Source organism: Aythya fuligula, chromosome 25 (genome assembly GCF_009819795.1).
Source record: "Aythya fuligula isolate bAytFul2 chromosome 25, bAytFul2.pri, whole genome shotgun sequence".
Taxonomy (NCBI): domain Eukaryota; kingdom Metazoa; phylum Chordata; class Aves; order Anseriformes; family Anatidae; genus Aythya; species Aythya fuligula.
In genome coordinates, this window is record NC_045583.1 from 3,882,016 (window position 1) to 3,900,502 (window position 18,487).

General features: G+C 56.8%; 1 protein-coding gene across 6 annotated transcripts in view; it reads left to right on the top strand.

Moving 5' to 3' along the window:
* ATP2B4 (ATPase plasma membrane Ca2+ transporting 4) overlaps positions 1–15,693 on the top strand; it is a 42,495-nt gene extending 26,802 nt beyond the window's left edge. For 3 of the 6 annotated variants that reach the window (XM_032203085.1, XM_032203088.1, XM_032203086.1), the window contains 12 exons: positions 11–253; positions 375–616; positions 963–1,197; positions 2,206–2,385; positions 2,519–2,606; positions 2,749–2,855; positions 3,808–3,999; positions 4,095–4,308; positions 4,563–4,774; positions 5,125–5,232; positions 5,599–5,781; positions 13,044–15,693. In XM_032203085.1, coding sequence (XP_032058976.1) covers positions 11–253; positions 375–616; positions 963–1,197; positions 2,206–2,385; positions 2,519–2,606; positions 2,749–2,855; positions 3,808–3,999; positions 4,095–4,308; positions 4,563–4,774; positions 5,125–5,232; positions 5,599–5,781; positions 13,044–13,349 — 2,310 coding nt within the window. In that variant the 3' untranslated portion in view covers positions 13,350–15,693. Of the gene's footprint in view, positions 1–10; positions 254–374; positions 617–962; positions 1,198–2,205; positions 2,386–2,518; positions 2,607–2,748; positions 2,856–3,807; positions 4,000–4,094; positions 4,309–4,562; positions 4,775–5,124; positions 5,233–5,598; positions 5,782–7,972; positions 8,166–13,043 lie in introns of all 6 variants that reach the window. The other 3 variants (XM_032203089.1, XM_032203090.1, XM_032203091.1) reach the window with 2 other exon arrangements.
* Positions 15,694–18,487: the final 2,794 nt, after the last annotated feature.

Consider the following 18,487-nt stretch of genomic DNA (forward strand, 5'->3'; position numbering starts at 1 on the left):
CCTGCTGCAGAAAATGATGAAGGACAACAACCTGGTGAGACACCTCGACGCGTGCGAGACCATGGGGAACGCCACCGCCATCTGCTCGGACAAGACGGGCACGCTCACCATGAACCGCATGACCGTGGTGCAGGCCTACGTGGGGGACACCCACTACCGCCAGATCCCCGACCCCGAAGCCATCCTGCCCAAGATCCTGGACCTCATCGTCAACGGTGTCGCCATCAACTCTGCCTACACATCCAAGATCCTGGTGAGCAGGCTGTTGGAGAGCCGAAGCCTTGACTTCCCACCACCGTTGGCCAACCCTACAGCTCCCATCCTGCCGTACCCAGGTTTGACGTTGTGTTTTCTTTCCCTTTCTTCCCCTCCAGCCCCCAGAGAAGGAAGGGGGGCTACCCCGGCAAGTGGGGAACAAGACGGAGTGCGCCCTGCTGGGTTTCGTGCTGGACCTGAAGCAGGATTACCAGGCGGTGCGCAACGAGGTGCCGGAGGAGAAGCTCTACAAGGTCTACACCTTCAACTCGGTGCGCAAGTCCATGAGCACGGTGCTGAAGAACGGCAACGGCGGCTTCCGCATGTACAGCAAAGGAGCCTCCGAGATCATCCTCCGCAAGTAACCGGCCCCTCCTTGCTTTTCGGGTCCTCTCCCAGTCCCACCAACCCCAGGGGGCTTCGGGCTCTCAGTGCGCCATGGAGCTTTTTTTTGGGGGGGGGAGTTGAGGGTGAAAGGTCCCAGCTCTTGTGGAGCGGGGAGGAAGGGGCTGAGCTGGAGGTGCTGTGGGTGAAATGTTGGGTCTTGGGGTCTTGGTAGCGTGGTTTTGGTAGAGCTGTAGGCAGCCGTGGGTTGGGGGATGTGCCCATTTTACAGGCAGGGACAATAGGTGGCAGGAAGGGGATCGCCGAGCAGGGCAACGTGCCACTGCCCATCTCCCTCACCCTCTTGTCCTGGTCCCACGTAGGTGCACCAGGATCCTGGACAAGAACGGTGACCCCCGGGTGTTCAAGTCAAAGGACCGGGACGAGATGGTGAAGAAGGTGATCGAGCCCATGGCGTGCCACGGGCTGCGGACCATCTGCCTGGCCTTCCGCGACTTCCCCGCCGACGCCGAGCCCGACTGGGACAGCGAGAACGAGATCCTGTCCGAGCTGACCTGCATCGCCGTGGTCGGGATAGAGGACCCTGTGCGGCCAGAGGTACCAAAGCTCCCTCGCTGTCCTTCTCCCAGCCCCGTTCCTGGACCAGGAGCCCTTTTCCATGTCCCTCAGGATCGTGAGGCCCATAGGGAAGCACGAGCATCTCCTGCACGTCCATCCCCGAATTGCCCCAGGATCCCTCCCACACCCGAACAGAAGGACCTGGTGGCATCCTGCTTCCCCCAAACCCTGCTCCTTTATGGGTGCAGGGGTCTGTGCACAAGCCTGACTCCTCCCATGTGCAATCCATGCCAGGCAGGAGTGACGAGGGTGTTGGAGAGGGCAGGACTGATCTAGCCAATTTTTCTCCCTCCTCCTTGCATCTCACTGCCCCCATCTGCCACGGGGGTGCCGGGCAGGCAGCTGGCCTAATGCAATAAACCCTCCGCTACCTGCCTCTTGATTACATTTCGGAGCTTGCCCCCGCGCTCCTGCCTTGCTTGCATCTTTCCTTATTAGATGTTCAAGTATCTGGGCCTGGGAATTGCATTACAGATGCCCCGTCTGCGTCGGCTCTGGAGGCTGTGATTCGATTTGCTAATTCCTCACTAATATCCTCTTCCCCCACCGCTCCGTAATAGATAAACCCATTAGGGCAGCAACGTGCTGCCGGAGCAGTGTGGGGTTGTTTGGGAGGGGGCAATGCCCCCGTTTTTGAGGGATTGTCTTGGCCGTGCCTTGGCACCCAGCTCCGCAGCATGATGTGGAGAGAGCAATGAGGTTACCCTGCCTGGGGAGCTGCTCTGAGGGATGCTCTGGTCCCTGGGGGCTTCTCCGTACCCCCAGGGATAAACAGCTCAGCTGGTTTCGTGGGGGGCAGCTTTAGGTTCAGCAGCTGGTCCCCAAGCTGAGCACCCAGCTGAGCATCAGGTGGCTGTTAAATGGCTCGTGGCTGCACCGAGACGCTGCCTGGATCCATTTGGGGAGGGGGGGACACTTGGGGACAGCAGCAGAGGCGCTGCGTGGCCCTGCCCTGCCCGCCCACCCTCTTTCTGTGCTCGTCCCCAGGTGCCCGATGCCATCCTGAAGTGCCAGCGCGCGGGCATCACCGTCCGCATGGTGACGGGGGACAACATCAACACCGCCCGCGCCATCGCCACCAAGTGCGGCATCCTGCTGCCGGGGGAGGACTTCTTGTGCCTGGAGGGGAAGGAGTTCAACCGGCTCATCCGCAACGAGAAGGGCGAGGTGGGCTCCTCGGGGGGCCTCTCGGGGGAAGCGGGGTGCCTCGAGGCGAGGGGTTTTGGGGTTGGTGCTCTCTGGTGGGGCAGAAAAAGGGGGGCCTGGGGGTCCCTGCCCTGCTCATATCCGTGTCCTGCAGGTGGAACAGGAGCAGCTGGACAAGATCTGGCCCAAGCTGCGCGTGCTGGCCCGCTCCTCCCCGACGGATAAGCACACGCTCGTCAAAGGTGGGTGCGCAGCAGCCCCCTGTGGCCGCCTCCCTTCCCCAAAGCCTCTCGGTCTGCCCTGCCCGGGTGATTTTGCAGCATAACCTGTGCTGGAGGCTGCCCTTGGAGCTGATTTTCCCCACGCTGCTTGTCCCCGATGCAGGAATCATCGACAGCACCGTTGGTGACCAGAGGCAGGTCGTGGCCGTCACCGGGGATGGGACCAACGATGGCCCAGCGCTGAAGAAAGCCGACGTTGGGTTTGCCATGGTAGGGACTGCAGTGGGATCGCCGCGGGGTGCTCCCTGCTTCGGGGGTGGTTTTGCTTTCTGGGCAGAGAAACTGACGTCCTGCTTGGTTGTTCTGAACACTCGAATTACCTGGGGAGTGATGAAGCTCTTCCAAATCTTCCTTGGTGGCTTAGAAAGGAAGAAGAAACCCTCTAGGGAGGTTTGATTGAACTCTCAGGAACTTTCTAGGACTTTAGCGAACAATTGCTGGAAAACAATCCTCCAGTAGCCTGGCTTCTCTGCCCTAGCTGTGGGGATGGTGGCAAACTCGAGGTGACACAGCGCTTGTGGAGCACCAGGGTCCTGCCCACAGTGGCCCAGGGTGCTGAGCTGGGAGGTCCAGCAGTGCCCTGGAGCTCGCTGTGACTCCGTGCAGCTTCCCTTTGAAGCTCCTGCCCTGCACAAGCCGGGGGTTCCCCTCTCAGGCAGGTTTTGCAAACCTCCAGGAAGCTTCTCGAGGTCAGGGAAAGGGCTCCTTGCAGGGCACCACTGGGTGTGCGCAGTGCCAAGCGAGCGCCTCCCTGTACGGGCAGTAAGAAATGCAGCGTGCCCAGCTCCTACAGAGCAAATCTCACCGTGCTGAGACACTGCAGTAACTTTTGGGGTGCTGTGGGGCTGCTGCTTTGCTGCAGTGTCACCCATCAGGAGCACTGACAGCTCAGGGTGACACGCTGCACTGACCCAGAGCCCCAGTTTGGAGCTGAGCCGTGCCTGTCCCTGAAGGCTGTGCTGCTCAGGAGCCTCCACGCTCGGTTTGCTGCATGGAGCAAGGACTGGGAGCAAAAGGCAGGGCTGGCACCAGCTCCTGGCTGCGGTGGGGTCTTCTCTCGGGGCTGTTTTTGGGGAAGAAGCAGCGTCGTGGAGCCGGGCAGATGGAGCGCACGGAGCTGGCCCCGGGTCTCATCCCTGCCGCTTCCTCCCCGGCCCTCAAGGGCATCGCAGGCACCGACGTGGCCAAGGAGGCTTCGGACATCATCCTGACAGACGACAACTTCACCAGCATCGTCAAGGCGGTGATGTGGGGCCGCAACGTCTACGACAGCATCTCCAAGTTCCTGCAGTTCCAGCTGACCGTCAATGTGGTGGCCGTCATCGTGGCTTTCACGGGCGCCTGCATCACGCAGGTACGGGGCTGCCGGGCCGGGCACGGGGAGCAAAAGGGCCCGAAAATGGGGCAGGTTTTGGTGGTGTGACACGTTTCTCCCTCCTCTCCCCGCAGGACTCCCCCCTGAAGGCCGTGCAGATGCTGTGGGTGAACCTGATCATGGACACCTTTGCCTCCTTAGCCCTGGCCACCGAGCCCCCCTCCGAGTCCTTGCTGCTCCGCAAGCCCTACGGCCGCAACAAGCCGCTCATCTCCCGCACCATGATGAAGAACATCCTGGGGCACGCCGTCTACCAGCTCACCATCATTTTCACGCTGCTTTTTGTGGGTGAGCTTCGAGACCCCGAGCAAACCGGGGTGGGGATAAAAGGGGCAGGCAGCCACCGCACCCTCGGCGGTGGTGTTGGGGACCCCACGTTGGCCACGACGGAGCTGATGGGATGGGAAGCGGACGAGTGATGATAGGGGATTTATGCTGAGAACTGGGATCCTAATTCTGTTGAGGCCGAGCAGAGGTAAGGAACGGGATCTCATTTTCTTTTCCTTGCCCGTCCCCACCATAAAAACCCCTTGCCTGCTTAGGGGAGAAGCTGTTTGACATCGACAGCGGCCGCAACGCCCCGCTCCACTCGCCGCCCACCGAGCACTACACCATCGTCTTCAACACCTTCGTCATGATGCAGCTCTTCAACGAGATCAACGCGCGCAAGATCCACGGGGAGAGGAACGTCTTCGAGGCCATCTATCGCAACCCCATCTTCTGCACAGTGGTGCTGGGGACTTTTGCAGCCCAGGTGAGGCCGTGGGGTCGGATTTAAGGAAAGGGGAAGGGTGGGGGGGGGCTGGGAGGACCCATGGGTGCTGCTGTCCCTCCCCGTAGCCCCCTTATTCCCCTTCTTTCCCCTTATTCTCCAGCAGCTTCTTGGTGACACAACCTGGCGTCTAGGGTCTAGAGTGTGTCGGGAGGTGCCAGGGCTGGCAGCACACCTCTGGTGTCTTTGCTAGCGTAGATACGAGGTCCTTGCCCCAGTTTTCATCCCCGGGAAGGGGATTTGTGGGGTTCTGGGGGACCTTTTCTACCCGTGGCTGAGCGTTGCAGCCCTCTGAGCTCCCAGCGTGTGACTTGTTCTCCCCTGTGCCGCAGATCATCATTGTGGAGTTCGGTGGGAAGCCCTTCAGCTGCTCTGGGCTCACCCTGAGCCAGTGGTTCTGGTGTATTTTTATCGGAGTGGGAGAGCTCCTCTGGGGCCAGGTAAGAGCCAGCCTCTGTAAAAAAATCAATCCACCCCGTTCCTCCGTGCCTGGACGGGATCCCAGCCCAGCCTGCCGGCCTTTCTCTCTGCCTCACCGCCCTGCTTCCCCCCAGCATTTATTTATTCAGCGCTGGGGCAGGAGATGATGCTCCATCCTAAAACCACACCGAGGAGGAGGAGGATGCTGATAATACTCCTCGTTCCCACCCTGCATGCCCTGGGGGTGCTTCCAGGGCTGGCATCTCCGCGCTGAGTCCTGGCAGCTCGCTGCAGGGCTGCTCCCCGGGGGAACGCTGCTGGCTGGGGGCTCCGTGCTGCCCCGGCCCACGGGCTGAGCCCTGCTCTCTCTGCTCTCCCCCCCCCAGCTGATCTGCACCGTCCCGACCAGCCACCTGAAGTTCCTGAAGGAAGCCGGCCACGGCATCACCAAGGAGGAGATCCCGGAGGAGGAGCTGCCCGAGGACGTGGATGAGATCGACCACGCGGAGATGGAGCTGCGGCGGGGGCAGATCCTGTGGTTCAGGGGTCTCAACAGGATACAGACGCAGGTACTGCGGGGCGGGGGCTCCTCGGGGGGCTTTCTTCTCTCTCTTTCTCTCTTTCTCTTTCTTTCTCTCCAGGGGCTCCCTCTGGAAAGAGGCGACGGCTGCTGCTCGGAGGATGCCATCGCCTCCTGGGCTAGACTTCTCCCACCACCTGTGCCTTTTTGGGGTCTGCCCTGGTTTTTGGCAAACCGGGACGGCCTGGCCTGCTGGGATGGCTTGGGGTAGGGGGAGGTACGGGGGGCTGTTCTTACACAGATGGGGGCGTCCTGCAGCTCCCTGCCCGCAGGCACCTCGCTCAGCAGCGGGTCAGCGCTGGAGCCTGCTGGGGATCAGCCCCATGGGGCCGCATCGTGGCGCACCCAGCGCCTTCCTGCCCTGCTCGGGGGGCTTGCAGCAGGGCTGGCTCTTGCTCCAGGGTCAATGCAAGCTCTCATCGGGCTCGGGCAGAGCCTGAGCTGCCTGGGGAAGGCTTGCACCCCGTGCCAGGAGGCTGCCAGGGCTCTCGAGAGCCAGCTGCAGTCTCTGAGCTCCCTCAAATCTTGGGGCTCAGGTTCCCCTCGGTTCTCCCAGCCATGCTGGGTGCTGCCAGCTTCCCAGCAGATCCCCTTGCTGTGAGCAAGCATCACCTCCCTCTGCCCGCGGGGGCTTTTGCCATCCCTCCCTGCCAGCTCCCCTGGCTCCTTGCCTGGTGCTCTCAGCCCTGCCGCAGAGGCGCAAGGAGGAGGATTGGTTAAGATGTGTGATTTTTTTTTTTTTTTTTTTTTTTACACCAGTTGTGTTTTTTTTTCCCCAAAGGGTGTTTTGTTTTTTGTTTTTTCCACCCGGATGGTTGGCAGCTCGGGGCAGGGAGAGCTCCCTTTTTCCCCTCGAGGCCTGGGTGGGGCAGAGCTGCCCCTTGGCACAAAGCTGTTTAAGTCCCATCTCTGCGGGCACGCAGGGCTGCATCGCCCTTCATTCCTCTTTCTTCAGCCCCAAAACAACTTGGGCCAGCCAAAAAGCCCCGGGCACGGGGACCAGAGCTAGCAGGGCAGCTGCCTTGTGCCGTGTTGGCTTCTCCTCTGGGATACTCCACCTTGAGGATCTCGAGGTGAGGGGCTGAGCTGCCTGCTCCCCCCAGCTGGCTCCCTGGGGAGCCGTGGGCTTTGGGGGGCAATCCAGGTGTGCTGGTAGGTACGAACGCGGACCCGCAGGCTCTGGGGTCTCCCTCCTGCAGCCGTGGTGGCTCCCACGAGCTGTGGCTATTAGAATATGTGGGGGGAAAAAAAAATGCTCCTGGACGTTGCGGCTGTTGGCGAGTCCTGGTGCTGCTTCAGCATCTCTCTCGTGGCCGCGGTGCCCTGAATTTGGGCAGAGCAGCAGCAGGTCACACCCGAGCGTCGCACGGGCTCGTGCCCCCCGGTCAGCGGGGCTGAAGGAGGAGTGCGGGGCCGTTCCTCGAGGTGTGCCGGGGCCGAGCACCCCGCTGGGGATGGAGGTCGGGCTGGGCAAGGAGCGAAGCAGGACCCGAAGCATCTCCGGGGTGATTTACCCTGGCCCTTCCCCAGGGGAGCAGCAAGGAGCTGCGGGGCTGGGCACAGCCCGGGGGGAAGAGTTTTTGGGGTGACAGCGACCCTGCTCGGTCCCTGGAGGGTGCCCGCAGCCCCCCTGGGGGTGCTGCCTCGCTGTTTCCCTGCCAGCTCCCCCCCGAGCCCTCTGCAGCCCTGGCTGGGAGGCTGCGATGCCTTCGGGCACGGCCCCAACCCTGGGTGCCCGCCGCGGCCCCGTAGGGCTGAGGGGACCCCAAACGCTCTCCCAGTGCAGTTTCCAGCCCGCCGGCTGCCAGCTCCCACTTCTGCCTGCCCTCTGCCTCTCTCTGCTCCTCCTGCAGACTGTCGGGGTAACCCGGGGTGCTCCCCACCCCACCGCACCTCTCTCGGTGCTGGGACAAACCCCGCACTTTTGGGGGATCGACCCCGCACCTCTCGCACCTGCCGGGGCCGGAGCCCGCCTCCCCTCTGCTCCCAGCCCCCCACCGAACCCCTGCGGGTTTGCGGGAGCGTGGGCGGGGGGCTCTCCTCCTTCCTTCCCCCCTCTCCATCCCTCCTTCTTCCTTCCTGTCCCTGTGTGCCTGCCCGAACCCCGCTCCCCTCTGTCCCCGACCCCTCTCCCTGTCTCTGCCCGGGGCGACGCTATCTCACTCTCTGATTCTTTGCAGATGGACGTAGTTTACACATTCCAGACCGGCGCCTCCTCTTTGCAGGGAGCCCTCAGGAGACAGCCTTCCATCGTGAGCCAGCACCACGATGTAAAAAATGTTTCTAGCCCAACCCATGTAGCTCTTTCCTCCGTCAATTCCACTCCCACCACTTCTGCTGTTGCTGCTGCTGCTGCATCTCCTCCTGCGGGCAGTGAGTGATAGTCTATTACAATGCATGACTTCTAATAACCACAGCGAGCACCTGCACAGCCTCCCCCAGCCTGTTCTCTCTCCCTCTGGCCCTTGACTGACGCGCTGATCTCTAAAGTGAAGGATGGGGCGGGAGAGCCTTTAAAAAACAAATTGGATTTTTTTACGCCGTTGCACCTTGAACGAGCCGATGGTACCTTCAGGTCCGTCCCCACCCCATTCCTCGTTGCTTCCTCCTCTTTCACCTCTTCTCCTCCTTTGCAGGATTGACCTATGGGTCCGCCCTCCCGAGGGGCGCAAAATTTGGGGGGGGTTCTTGTTGAAAGAGCCTTTCTCAGCAGCTCAGAGCCTTGCTGTGAGAAGGGAGCGCTGTGTCCCCGGGGGGCTGGCGGAGAAGTTGCTTTACCGAAACCCTAAAATCCCTTTTGAGAGCAAAGCAACCTCTCGGACCCTTCCCACAGCAGTCAGCACACTCCTGAGGGCCGGCTGGGCTACGCCAGGGGCTGCCTGCATGCTCCCTGCCTTTTTTTGCACGAGTGCCAGGAGAGGTTTGTGGGCTCCTGCCACGATCGGGGGGGCTCGGCAGTGCGGTCACCGCGGCTCAGCTGCGGCCGAGCCCCCCGGATCGGAGCTGGCTTGGAAGCAAGCAGCCCCCGTGTGCTGTGGGTTAACCTGCATGCCGTTTGGGACAGGGCTGAGGTCCCCGTGCCGAGGCTGGGGTCTCGCTGCGCACCCTGGGGACCCCCCCAGAGCCCTGCCTCGAGGCTGCAGCAAGCCCCGGGCAGGACGGCGCCGGAGCGCACGCGCCACAGCTCCGCGTAAATCCAACGCTGCCCTGGCAAGGAGCACACTGAAGAGGTCACAGCTCTGCGGGGACACCACGGGGGGGGCTCCCTTTGTCCCCCCGGTGTCCCCGGAGCATCGCCGCCCCGCGCAGCAGCTCGGCGGGGCCCGGCTGGCCGCTCCTTTCTGCGCCCGCCACTTTGCGCATGCAAACGGAGACAGAAAACGTGGCTGGGCCCAGCAGGACCCCTTTGGGGTCCCAGCCCCGAGCTGATCAAAGCCCCGAGCCCTGATCCCAGCCCTGCGATGTGGTGCCCTCTCCCTGTTCCCTGTGAGCAGCAGAGGTGGCTCACGAGCACGGGAGCCGGGTTCTCTCCGCAGGGCTGTGCCAGGCTGGGAGTAGGTAGCGTGTCTTTCCCGGATAATTGGCTTTTTTTTTATTGCACAGTCATTTTCCTCGTTCTCTTATTAAAGCAATACCCTCGGCGACTTTTTTGAATAGCTCCCAGTCCCCGCTGGTTACGCAGCGTGGGAGAGAAGAGGGAATTTTGGGTGGTTTTTGTTTTCTCTCTGTTCAGCCGCCACCGATGCCTGAGTTTGGTGGTGTTTAACCCCCCCCGGTGCTCCTGCAGCACTGCAGCTGCCTCCTGTTCCTGACTGCAGCCCTGCACCGCCGGGACTCTGATCGGCAGAAAACCCCTTAGAGGGGGGTCTCAGGGCAGGGGAGGGTTGGGGGGAGAAAATCCAAATGCAGATTTCTTTGCAGTCTGCGGATTGATGCTCCCCCCCTGGTTCTGCAGCAGGGGGGTGGGTGGATAACTCGGATGGCACGTGTCCTTCCAGGCAACAACCGACCTTACCAAAGGCTAACCCAGGCTGCTGAGCCTTCCCCCTGTTCTCTATCTGGACTTTTCTCTACGCCCTCTGCTGCTTTCCTGCCCTCCCTCTGCGCTCCTCTTCCCTCCCCGCAGATTGTCGGCGTCCCGCTGCCTCCCGGCTGAGCTCCCCAGGGCTGGACCTTGGCAGCCCTGTGTGCGGGGCTGGGGGGCGTCGGAGGAGAGGGAAATCTCAGGACTGGCTCCAGGAGGTGGTCAGCAGAGCTAAACCCGTGCCTCCTCGGGACTTTTGGAGCTGGTTTGAGGCAGCTGGGCCCAGCAAGCCCTGGGTCGGTGGCGGAGCCGATGCTGGCATCGTGCAGAGGACCTAATTCCCACCTCCCTTTTGGGCAGTGGCTTTTGCCCAGCTCTTCGCAGTGTTGGTGTAAAACGAGGATTTATTCCAAGCTCAGAGGTTACGCCAAGCTCCTTTGATGAGGGGACACCTGAATCGATTGTGCATCGGTTTGAGGGAGCTGCTTAAATCAAAATATCTGGGGAGAGGTGGAGCAGACGCTGTTGTGGAGCAGCAGGCAGTGATGTGGTAGGCAGGGTCCGGGCTCGCCAGCGCTTGAAGAGGTGTTGGAGGGTGTCTGAGAGGCTGCTCCTTGCTCTGCTGGAGCTTGTACTGGGCTCGCCACCTCGTCGTGGGGCACCAGGGCTCCCCTTAGCCTGCTCAGGCTGTGGCTGCGTGTGGTTCAGGTGGTTCTGCACGCTGCCTCTGAGCAGTCGGTGCTTTGGGCAGTTGTTGCTGCTCTTGGGATGCAGGCAAAGTGACAGGTCACTGCCATCACCACGAGGCAGTGCTCAGTGGTTTTTGTCCTGTGCACTCACCCTAAATCCTGGATTTATCCAGGATCTTGCTGCGGGAGATCCTAGTGCAGGAAGCAGCTGCGAATTCCTGTTCCCAGCCACGCCAACATTCCCTTCCCGCAGCCAGCTGGTGCTCCAGCATCACAGAGCTACCCTCATCTCCTCGGGGGTGTCTCCCCCAGCTTGTGTGGGTGCTGGAGCTGGCTGCTTTGTTCCCAGAAGGTGTGCTGCACCCCTGGGACACCCCAGCATGGGGTGGCACCGCCGCTCCGACCCAGAGCGGGCTCGGAAGGGCACCCCCATGGGAGGGGAGCCCTGGAGCATCCTGCAGGTAAAATCCCCAGGGTTTCAGGCACAGGACTCATCTCGGAGTAACTTCTCTGCTTTGCTTCTGGGGGTGCTGTTTGTGCTGAGACCAAAGACCCCAGGAGGCCCTCGCTGGCTGTGCCGCGTGGCGATTTCCCTCCTAACATCCGACCGAGGCCGACTGCTTAACCCGGCTCAGCTCCCCGGGACAAGGGGTGCCTCTGTTCACCAGCTCTGCAGCCCGTTCCCGAAGAAGTGGCAGCACACAGGAGTATTTTCAGCCTCAACAGCTTATAAGAGGATGCTTGAATCATTTTCCTGGCAGCCCTGCGCTCTCTGCTCCCTCGGCTGCCGGCTGAGTGGTGGGGAGGCTGCGGAGAGCATCCCATCAATGCGACCTGTGGCTCTCCTCTTTGTGCCCGAGCTTCAGAGCCAACAGTGCCACCGTGAGAGCAGGCAGGGGACGTGTATGGAGAGCAGGTGGAGGTGGCCTGTGGCTACCAGGGCTCCTTCCGTGGGGCAGGAGACGGACAGAGCAGGGCTGCTGCTGCTCCGGGGAGGTGTTACCGACTTCAAGGCAGTTCCCTGGTGGCTGGGAGGGTGCCACGAGCCAGGAGGGTGCTGGTGTGAGCTGATGGGGCCCTCTGGGGAGAGGCAGCAGGGAAGATCAGCGGAAGATGCAGCGGAGTGACCCAAGAGATGCTTTGGAGAGCGCTCCGTGCTGGGCAGCTCCCGGCTTTGCAGCAAAAGGCAAAGCCCTGCGACTTCACCAGGTCCTTCCAGGCTTGGAAGCCTTCAGCTCGGTTTGTCAGCTCCGCTTGGAAAGCCCGCAGATGGCAACGCTCTCGTTCGGTGATGCATTTTGACATCTTCCAGTGACGGCAGCCCCAAATCACCCGTGGGGGGCTGGAGCACTTCTGTGCCCGCGCTGCTCGCCCCACGCACCCCAGCCCCTGCACGCCGCTGCCCGGGGGCGACATCAGCCCCAAGCATCGCTGCCTTCTGCCCCCTCGGCACCCATCCGACCCAACAGCTGTGACCCAGCTGCAGAGGGAGGGCTGGAAGAGGTTTTTTTTTTTTCCAAGGCTGGGTTTCTGGAGGAGCAGCGGATCCCATGGTGGCCTCCGTCCCGGCTGACTTCCAGATCTCTCCCTCCTGGTGCTACGCAGGCGGCACGGCCGCAGCCTGGCTGCCCAACCTGGGCTCTGGATCTCCCGCTTGCCGTGCCCCAAGCCTGGCTTTTGGCAGTGCTGACAGCCCCCCTGGCTGCTCACGGGAGCAGCGAGAGGTCCTGGCAAGGTTTGGGGTTGTTTTCTGTGCAGAGCATCCACCGAAACAGCTGCCTTTGGGAACCGCCGGGTCCTCGGGCACGTTGCAGGGCAGGACACAGAGCTCCAGCCCGGGATGCGGGTGGCAGCAGTGCGGGGAAGCTCGTGGGCATTTGGCTTCCTTCCTGCATGCTTGGCTGGGGCCCGTTCTGCTGCTCGTGGCACCCACCTGGACCTGCTGCTGCACGTGGGCTTGAAAAGCCGGTGACGCCTTTTTAAAGCCCGTTCCTTTCTGTAGGACTAAAAAAGCGAAGCAAGCACACGCGTTGCTCCCACGGTAGAGTTTTTGCCTTGAAGCGAACCCACTCTTTGTCTAACCCACCTCTTTTTTTTGAGTCGTAGTTCCACTTTTTTTTTTTTTGTCCTCGTTGATACACACAGATACGCGTGCGCACACGTAATGACAACTAATGCATTTTGGCTTCCATTCATTCGAAGTGATCTGTTGTTTTTTTTTTTATTTATTTTATTTTTATTTTTTTTATGTCTTTTCTTGCAGCTTCTGAAGTCGCCCCATAGTCGGTTGATTCCCCATCACACACCTAGTGCCTGAGTCTGATCCATGTTGGCCCTCCTAGTTCACCATAGATCTCTCATTTTGACTTAGCTGTGTGTTCAGTGGTGGTGACGTTGTTGTTGTTGTCGTCCTTTTTTGTTTCATCGTCTTTTATTTTTTTTAGTTTCTCCTGGGAGCTCGGGCCTCTCGTAGCCGCTACTAACCCCTCTTTTTTTTTTGTCCTCCCCCCCACGCTCTGCGCCCTCGCCTCCCGGCAGATCAAAGTGGTGAATGCGTTCCGTAGCTCCTTGTACGAAGGCCTCGAGAAACCCGAGTCCAGAAGCTCCATCCATAACTTCATGACTCACCCGGAGTTCATCCTGGAGGAAGACGAGCCTCGAACACCATTCCTTGACAGCGCCGAAGACGACCCCGAGACCGACGGACTCAAAAAGCGAGGTGGGGATAGCCTGGGTGGATCGACAGCCCTCAACAGAAATAACAATGCAGTGGACAGCGATCAAACCGAGGTCACCTTCCCGGAGCCCGAAAGCCCCTTACACAGCTTGGAGACATCGGTTTGACCTTAGAACTTCGACCCCCTCCTCCTCCTCCTCCTCCTCCACCTTCGCCCCGCGCCCTGTGTGATGTTGGCACCAGTAACTGATCACACACTGCGGTCACTTCGTGTCAAACTGCTCATACGTATATCATTTTGGGGGGTTTTGTGTTTATTTTTTTTTTCTTATTTTTTTTTTAACGATTATTTAGCTGTGGGAACCGGAGTACCACGATGCTGGGTGTCGGGAGAGGGGCTACGCCAAAATTTTGTGCATCTTCATCCCTGATTTTTCAGTGGTACTCGCCCAAGTGAAACAGCCAGGTCATTTTCCTCTCCAGGAGTTGGGCTCCATGCGTCCGTGAGGGGGGTTTTCACTTTGAGAAAATGCATGTTCAAAGAAAAGTTCAAATTGTTGTAGTCTTACATGCACGCTCCCTGCCCGAGGGCTGTGGGCTGCACTTCTGACTTTTTATTTTTTTTTTTTCCACTTGTGGTTTTTAAGGTTTTCTTCTAATGTTGGGGTTTGTTCTTTGCTTGTGGGATTTGCCCCCAAGGAACTTCACAGCGGGAAGCGGGGGAGTTAGCACTGTAGTGCGACAAGTTGAAAAGAAAAAAAAAAATAATAAAAAAGCAAACAAACAGCCAGGAGGAAGGTGTTTACTCGCAGGTTGATAGATGCAGGGATGTACACCAGTCTTCCACCTTGAAAAAAATGGTACCTAGCCTTTACAGCTCCTCCTCTGCGTGCGCACACGTTTCTCTCTGTTTCCAAAGCAGTGACGGGTAGACAAGGAGTGAAAGGGACTCGGCTGGAACCTTGCTGGCCAGGAAAGATTCTGGTTTTATTTTTATTTTTTTCTACCAAGTTAGGTGCAGGTGAGCTGGCAGTGTAAAGGGGGTGAAGAAGAACGGTGGTGGTGAGCAGCAGGGCTCTTTCCTGGGGAATCCTACGAAACGCATCTCTTCTGCTCGCGAGCGGCTGTGAAACTTTTGGCAAGAGCCCTGGAAAGCTTTAGCAGCCCCTGCTGTCAGGAGCAGAGGGTTTTTTTGTGTTTATTATTTTTTTTTTCTTCCTGTTCTGGCTTGTGTGTTCAGCTGGGCTAAATAATCCTCCAGCCTCGGAGTGCCAAGCTGCAGCGAAGTGCCGAGGAGCCCCCGAGGATGCTCCAGCGGCGCCCACCAGCTCCGCGCATCCCTTCCCAAGCAGTAGGAGGATGAGCAGCGGGTTATTGCTGCTACAGCTGGGCCAGCTTTTGGCTGGTGGAAGGGACAAATCAGGCTGTCTGCGTGGCCCCTGGAAGGGAGGGGGTCTCCACGGCCCATGGGAGAACCCGTGATTGCCAGGGAAGGGGCTCCCTTGCGGAGCTGGCAGGCTGGCTGGCTGGCCGCAGGGCTCCCAGGGGTGCTGCACGCCTCATTTGCTGCTTTATTTTTATTTTATTATTATTATTTTTTTTGAAGATCATCTCTTCACCCCGCATCCTGCCTCACCTCGGTCTCCTGTAACTGTTTCTCCCCAGGGAGAGAGCCTCGGGGTCTGAGCAGAGGTCCCGGGGTGCTGGGCACGTTGGCTCTGCCCCGACCCTCTTGCAAAGCCAAGAAAGGGGCAGAGCAGGAGGCAGGAGTTGGCTTTGCTCAGGCTTAGTTTTTTTTTTCCCCCATGGGTTCACCCCTGGTTAGTGGCTTTGGGTGGTTAGGGCTGGAAACAGCTCTGCAGCCTTCTGTCCCTCGTCCTGTTGGGTTTGGGTTGGTTGGAAGCAGAGAGAACCCGATCATAACTGGCTGTACGATGTCGTCTTTGCCCGGCCTCTGTCCCCATAAGCAGAGGTGCCCACGAGAGGGGGGGGGGCTGGCTGGTTTCTTCTTTTTTCCTTTCCTTTAAGAACGCACAGCAGAATCTCCCGTGCCTTCTCCGAGCACTGCCTGCAGCACCGCCTGCCACGCGAGGGCCCAGTACTTTGCCAAGAAATAAGTGTTCCTTAAACGACAACAGCAAAAACCAAGTGTCTTTGTTTCGTTGCCCAGCCCAGCACCGACCCACCCGTCCCTCCCCGGTGCTGGCAAGGGGAGGGTGAAGGCTGGGCTCCGTACACTGCCAACAGCAAGGAGAAATTGCCACCACTGCCCCCCTCTCAATTGCAAATTCAAGTCTCGAGGCACCTCGAGGCCCCTGCCCGCGCAGACAAAAACCCATCGCTGGCCTCCCCTTCCTCCTGCACGCGAGCCAAAAAAAATGCCTTGGGCAGGGGCAGGACAGGGGGGTGCTGCTTGCCTGGGGGTGCACCAGTGGTGTAAGAGAGGGGTGGCCGTGGGGTTTGGGGACATAGCTCAAAAGATCACTTTTTTTTTTCTATTTTAAATAATTGAAAAAAAAAAAAAAAAAAAAAAGAAGAAAAAAATATTAAAATATGATGTTCTTACAAGCTTACATAAATATTTATTAAATACTTGGGGGGGGCACTGTTTTGTTTTTTTTCCTTTTGATATTTTTTTTATTACCTCAAACCTGCTTAAAAAAAAAAAAAAAACAACAACCTTAAACCAATGAAAAACAACAAAAAGCCAACTTTGGAGGCTCTTAAAGTCGCTCCCAGAAATCTGTGACTGGTGGGTTGCCGCAAGGGTCTGGTTGTTCATTAGCTGATCTATTTTTGTTGTTCTAGTTTCCATGTTTAGGAGGGGGAAAATAATTATATATAAATATTATGCAAAAAAAAATATATATATAGTTTTCTTTAGATCAAAAACTGATATTTTTACGTCAGCCATATGTATTTTGTTTAAAGAAAAAAAAATAAAATAAATAAAATCTCGAGTCCCGCGTCCGCGACGACGCGTGACGGCAGTTCGGTGACAGGTAACAAATTCCGTGTATCGGCGACCGGCTGCCAGTCAGCTTCCTTTTCTCTGAGCAGCCATCTTTCTACTAGACGTTAGTTGGACAAGACAAATGTTTTTTTATATAAATTATGTTGGTATGGCTGGTTGCTTAAAGTATAAGCGTTTATTGTGCATACATCTTTTCTGTAAAGTATTTTTTTTTTTTTTCTATTTAGTTTCAGTGATATACTGGCAGCAGATGACTATTGGGTTAAGTTATTGAGGACATTATAAAAACAGTTTGGGGGAGATTGGTGCTCTACGTGGAGAGGCATGGTCGGCAGCATGAACTTCTGGGGACTCTCTGCAACATGCCTTGAAAGAGGGGGAGATTTTTTTTTATTTTTTATTTTTATTTTTTGCTTTGTTTGAACTGCCACGAGTGTGCACGGGGGAGAGTGCCATGCCAGACAGGAACCGAAGTCATACCCTGTGATCTGTGTTAACTTGCCTTGGAATGCTTTGTTATTAAAACACTCTGAACATAATTTTGCATCCAGTTCTTAATAACAGTAGGGTCTCTGGTGGTGGTGGTTTTCTGTGAAATAAATTGGCAGGTTGGTACCAAAGACATTACATCACGTCCTGTGTGCATTGCTGAACAGGCATTTTTAGGCATTTGCATTCTGTGATTAGGTTTTCTTTGATTTGCACAGGGATTATACTTAATTTTCAAAGGTTTTGTGCAATAAGCTTAAAATAAAAGAAATTAAAACAATCTCAAGAAGGAAAAAAACTAAACCACCTTTTAGCATGGGCAGCCTTTGGCTTTCCCCAGCCAAGGAGTAGACGTCCTGTAGTGCTGAGCCCCTTCAGAAATGCTTCTTGTGGGGACAAGATGTTGGGGTTAATGGGAAATCCCCATCCCGAATCCAAGAAGCACGCCTCCACAATGCTGTTGCCAGCTCCTGTCGCCCTCCATAGCCCTTGCATAACTGCAGGGACCTCAAAGAATAATCCCTGCAGGCTTCTGTACCTCTCGGGGGGAAGGATGCTTGTACCCGCAATGTTCCTCACCCGTGTCCAGCTCCTACAAGTTCATCAGCCCCTGGAGCACGCAACCTGTAAACTGCACTCCTGCAGCCCCAAATCTCCCGAGCAGTGGTGCATGGTGATGAGGGGGATGCTCCTCTGGTCCTGCCCCAGCCAGGGAGGTTGGGGGGCAGTGCCAGCATCATTCTTGGCACATAGCTGTTCCTCTCCAGCATCTCTTTGCCTAGGCTGCCCCCTGCTACTGAGGCTGGCTGGTCTCTCTGGCCTGTCTCTGATATCTTCCTGCTCAACAGAAAAAAAAAAAATTAAAAAAAATCAAATTTCCTTCAAAGAAGCCCATGGCTAAAACTGCCTTTAGTTTATTTCCTCCCCTTAAAATATATATATATATATATATATACAGTATTAAACCAACATTTGTGTGTGTATATATATTTATCCAGTGCTCTCACAACAAAATTTTGATTTGAAGAGGGCACACAGATCTGATTTTTTTTTTCTTTTCCAGTAACTAGTATAATAAGCACTGGTATTTTTGTATAAAAAACAGAAAAAAATACAAAACAAAAGACTGAATATTATGTGGTATGCATGACATTAAAAAAAATGGTGGTTTCAAAGCAATATGTACCCTGGTGTGTTTGCCATATCCTAGAGTCCAGCTTAAAGTGCACCTGATCTGTATTGCATTTTGATATTAATCTCTATGTACAATGTTTTGCATGTAATTTATATGGTTCTTGGGAGAAAAAAAAAATTTGAATGAATTGTCAGTTAGCTTCTTCTGAGAAAACAGACTCCAAGCAGAGATATTACTCAAATCAGAAGTGGATGAGCAGTTGAGGGGTGGGAAAAGGGGTACATATACAAAATTTAAAAAAAAAAATAAAAAATAAATAAAACATGCTGGGGGTGGGGGAGAAGGGAAATGGTTTTGAATCAATAAAGCTTTGGCTGTTGAGCAGAAACAATGCGCGAGTGCATCCAGAGAATAAAATGTGCCCACATGTAACTGTGACGTCCTCAGTGTGTCCACCAGCTTGTGAAATCAATCCCACATCTTTTCCTGGTGCTGGATGAATGGCTGAGCTTCCCATCCCAGCAAGGCAGAGCGTGCAAGTAGGGCCTGCAGGGTGGAAAGAGGGATGGGGATCAAGAAGCAACCCCACTGCTATGACAGAGTCCCTATAGGCAGGGTGGGTTTTCTCTCTGCAAGCCTCATTATTCAAAGGCAGAGTATGTCTTCTTCCATTCAAGGTCCAGAATCAGTTGTCAAATGCTAGCCAA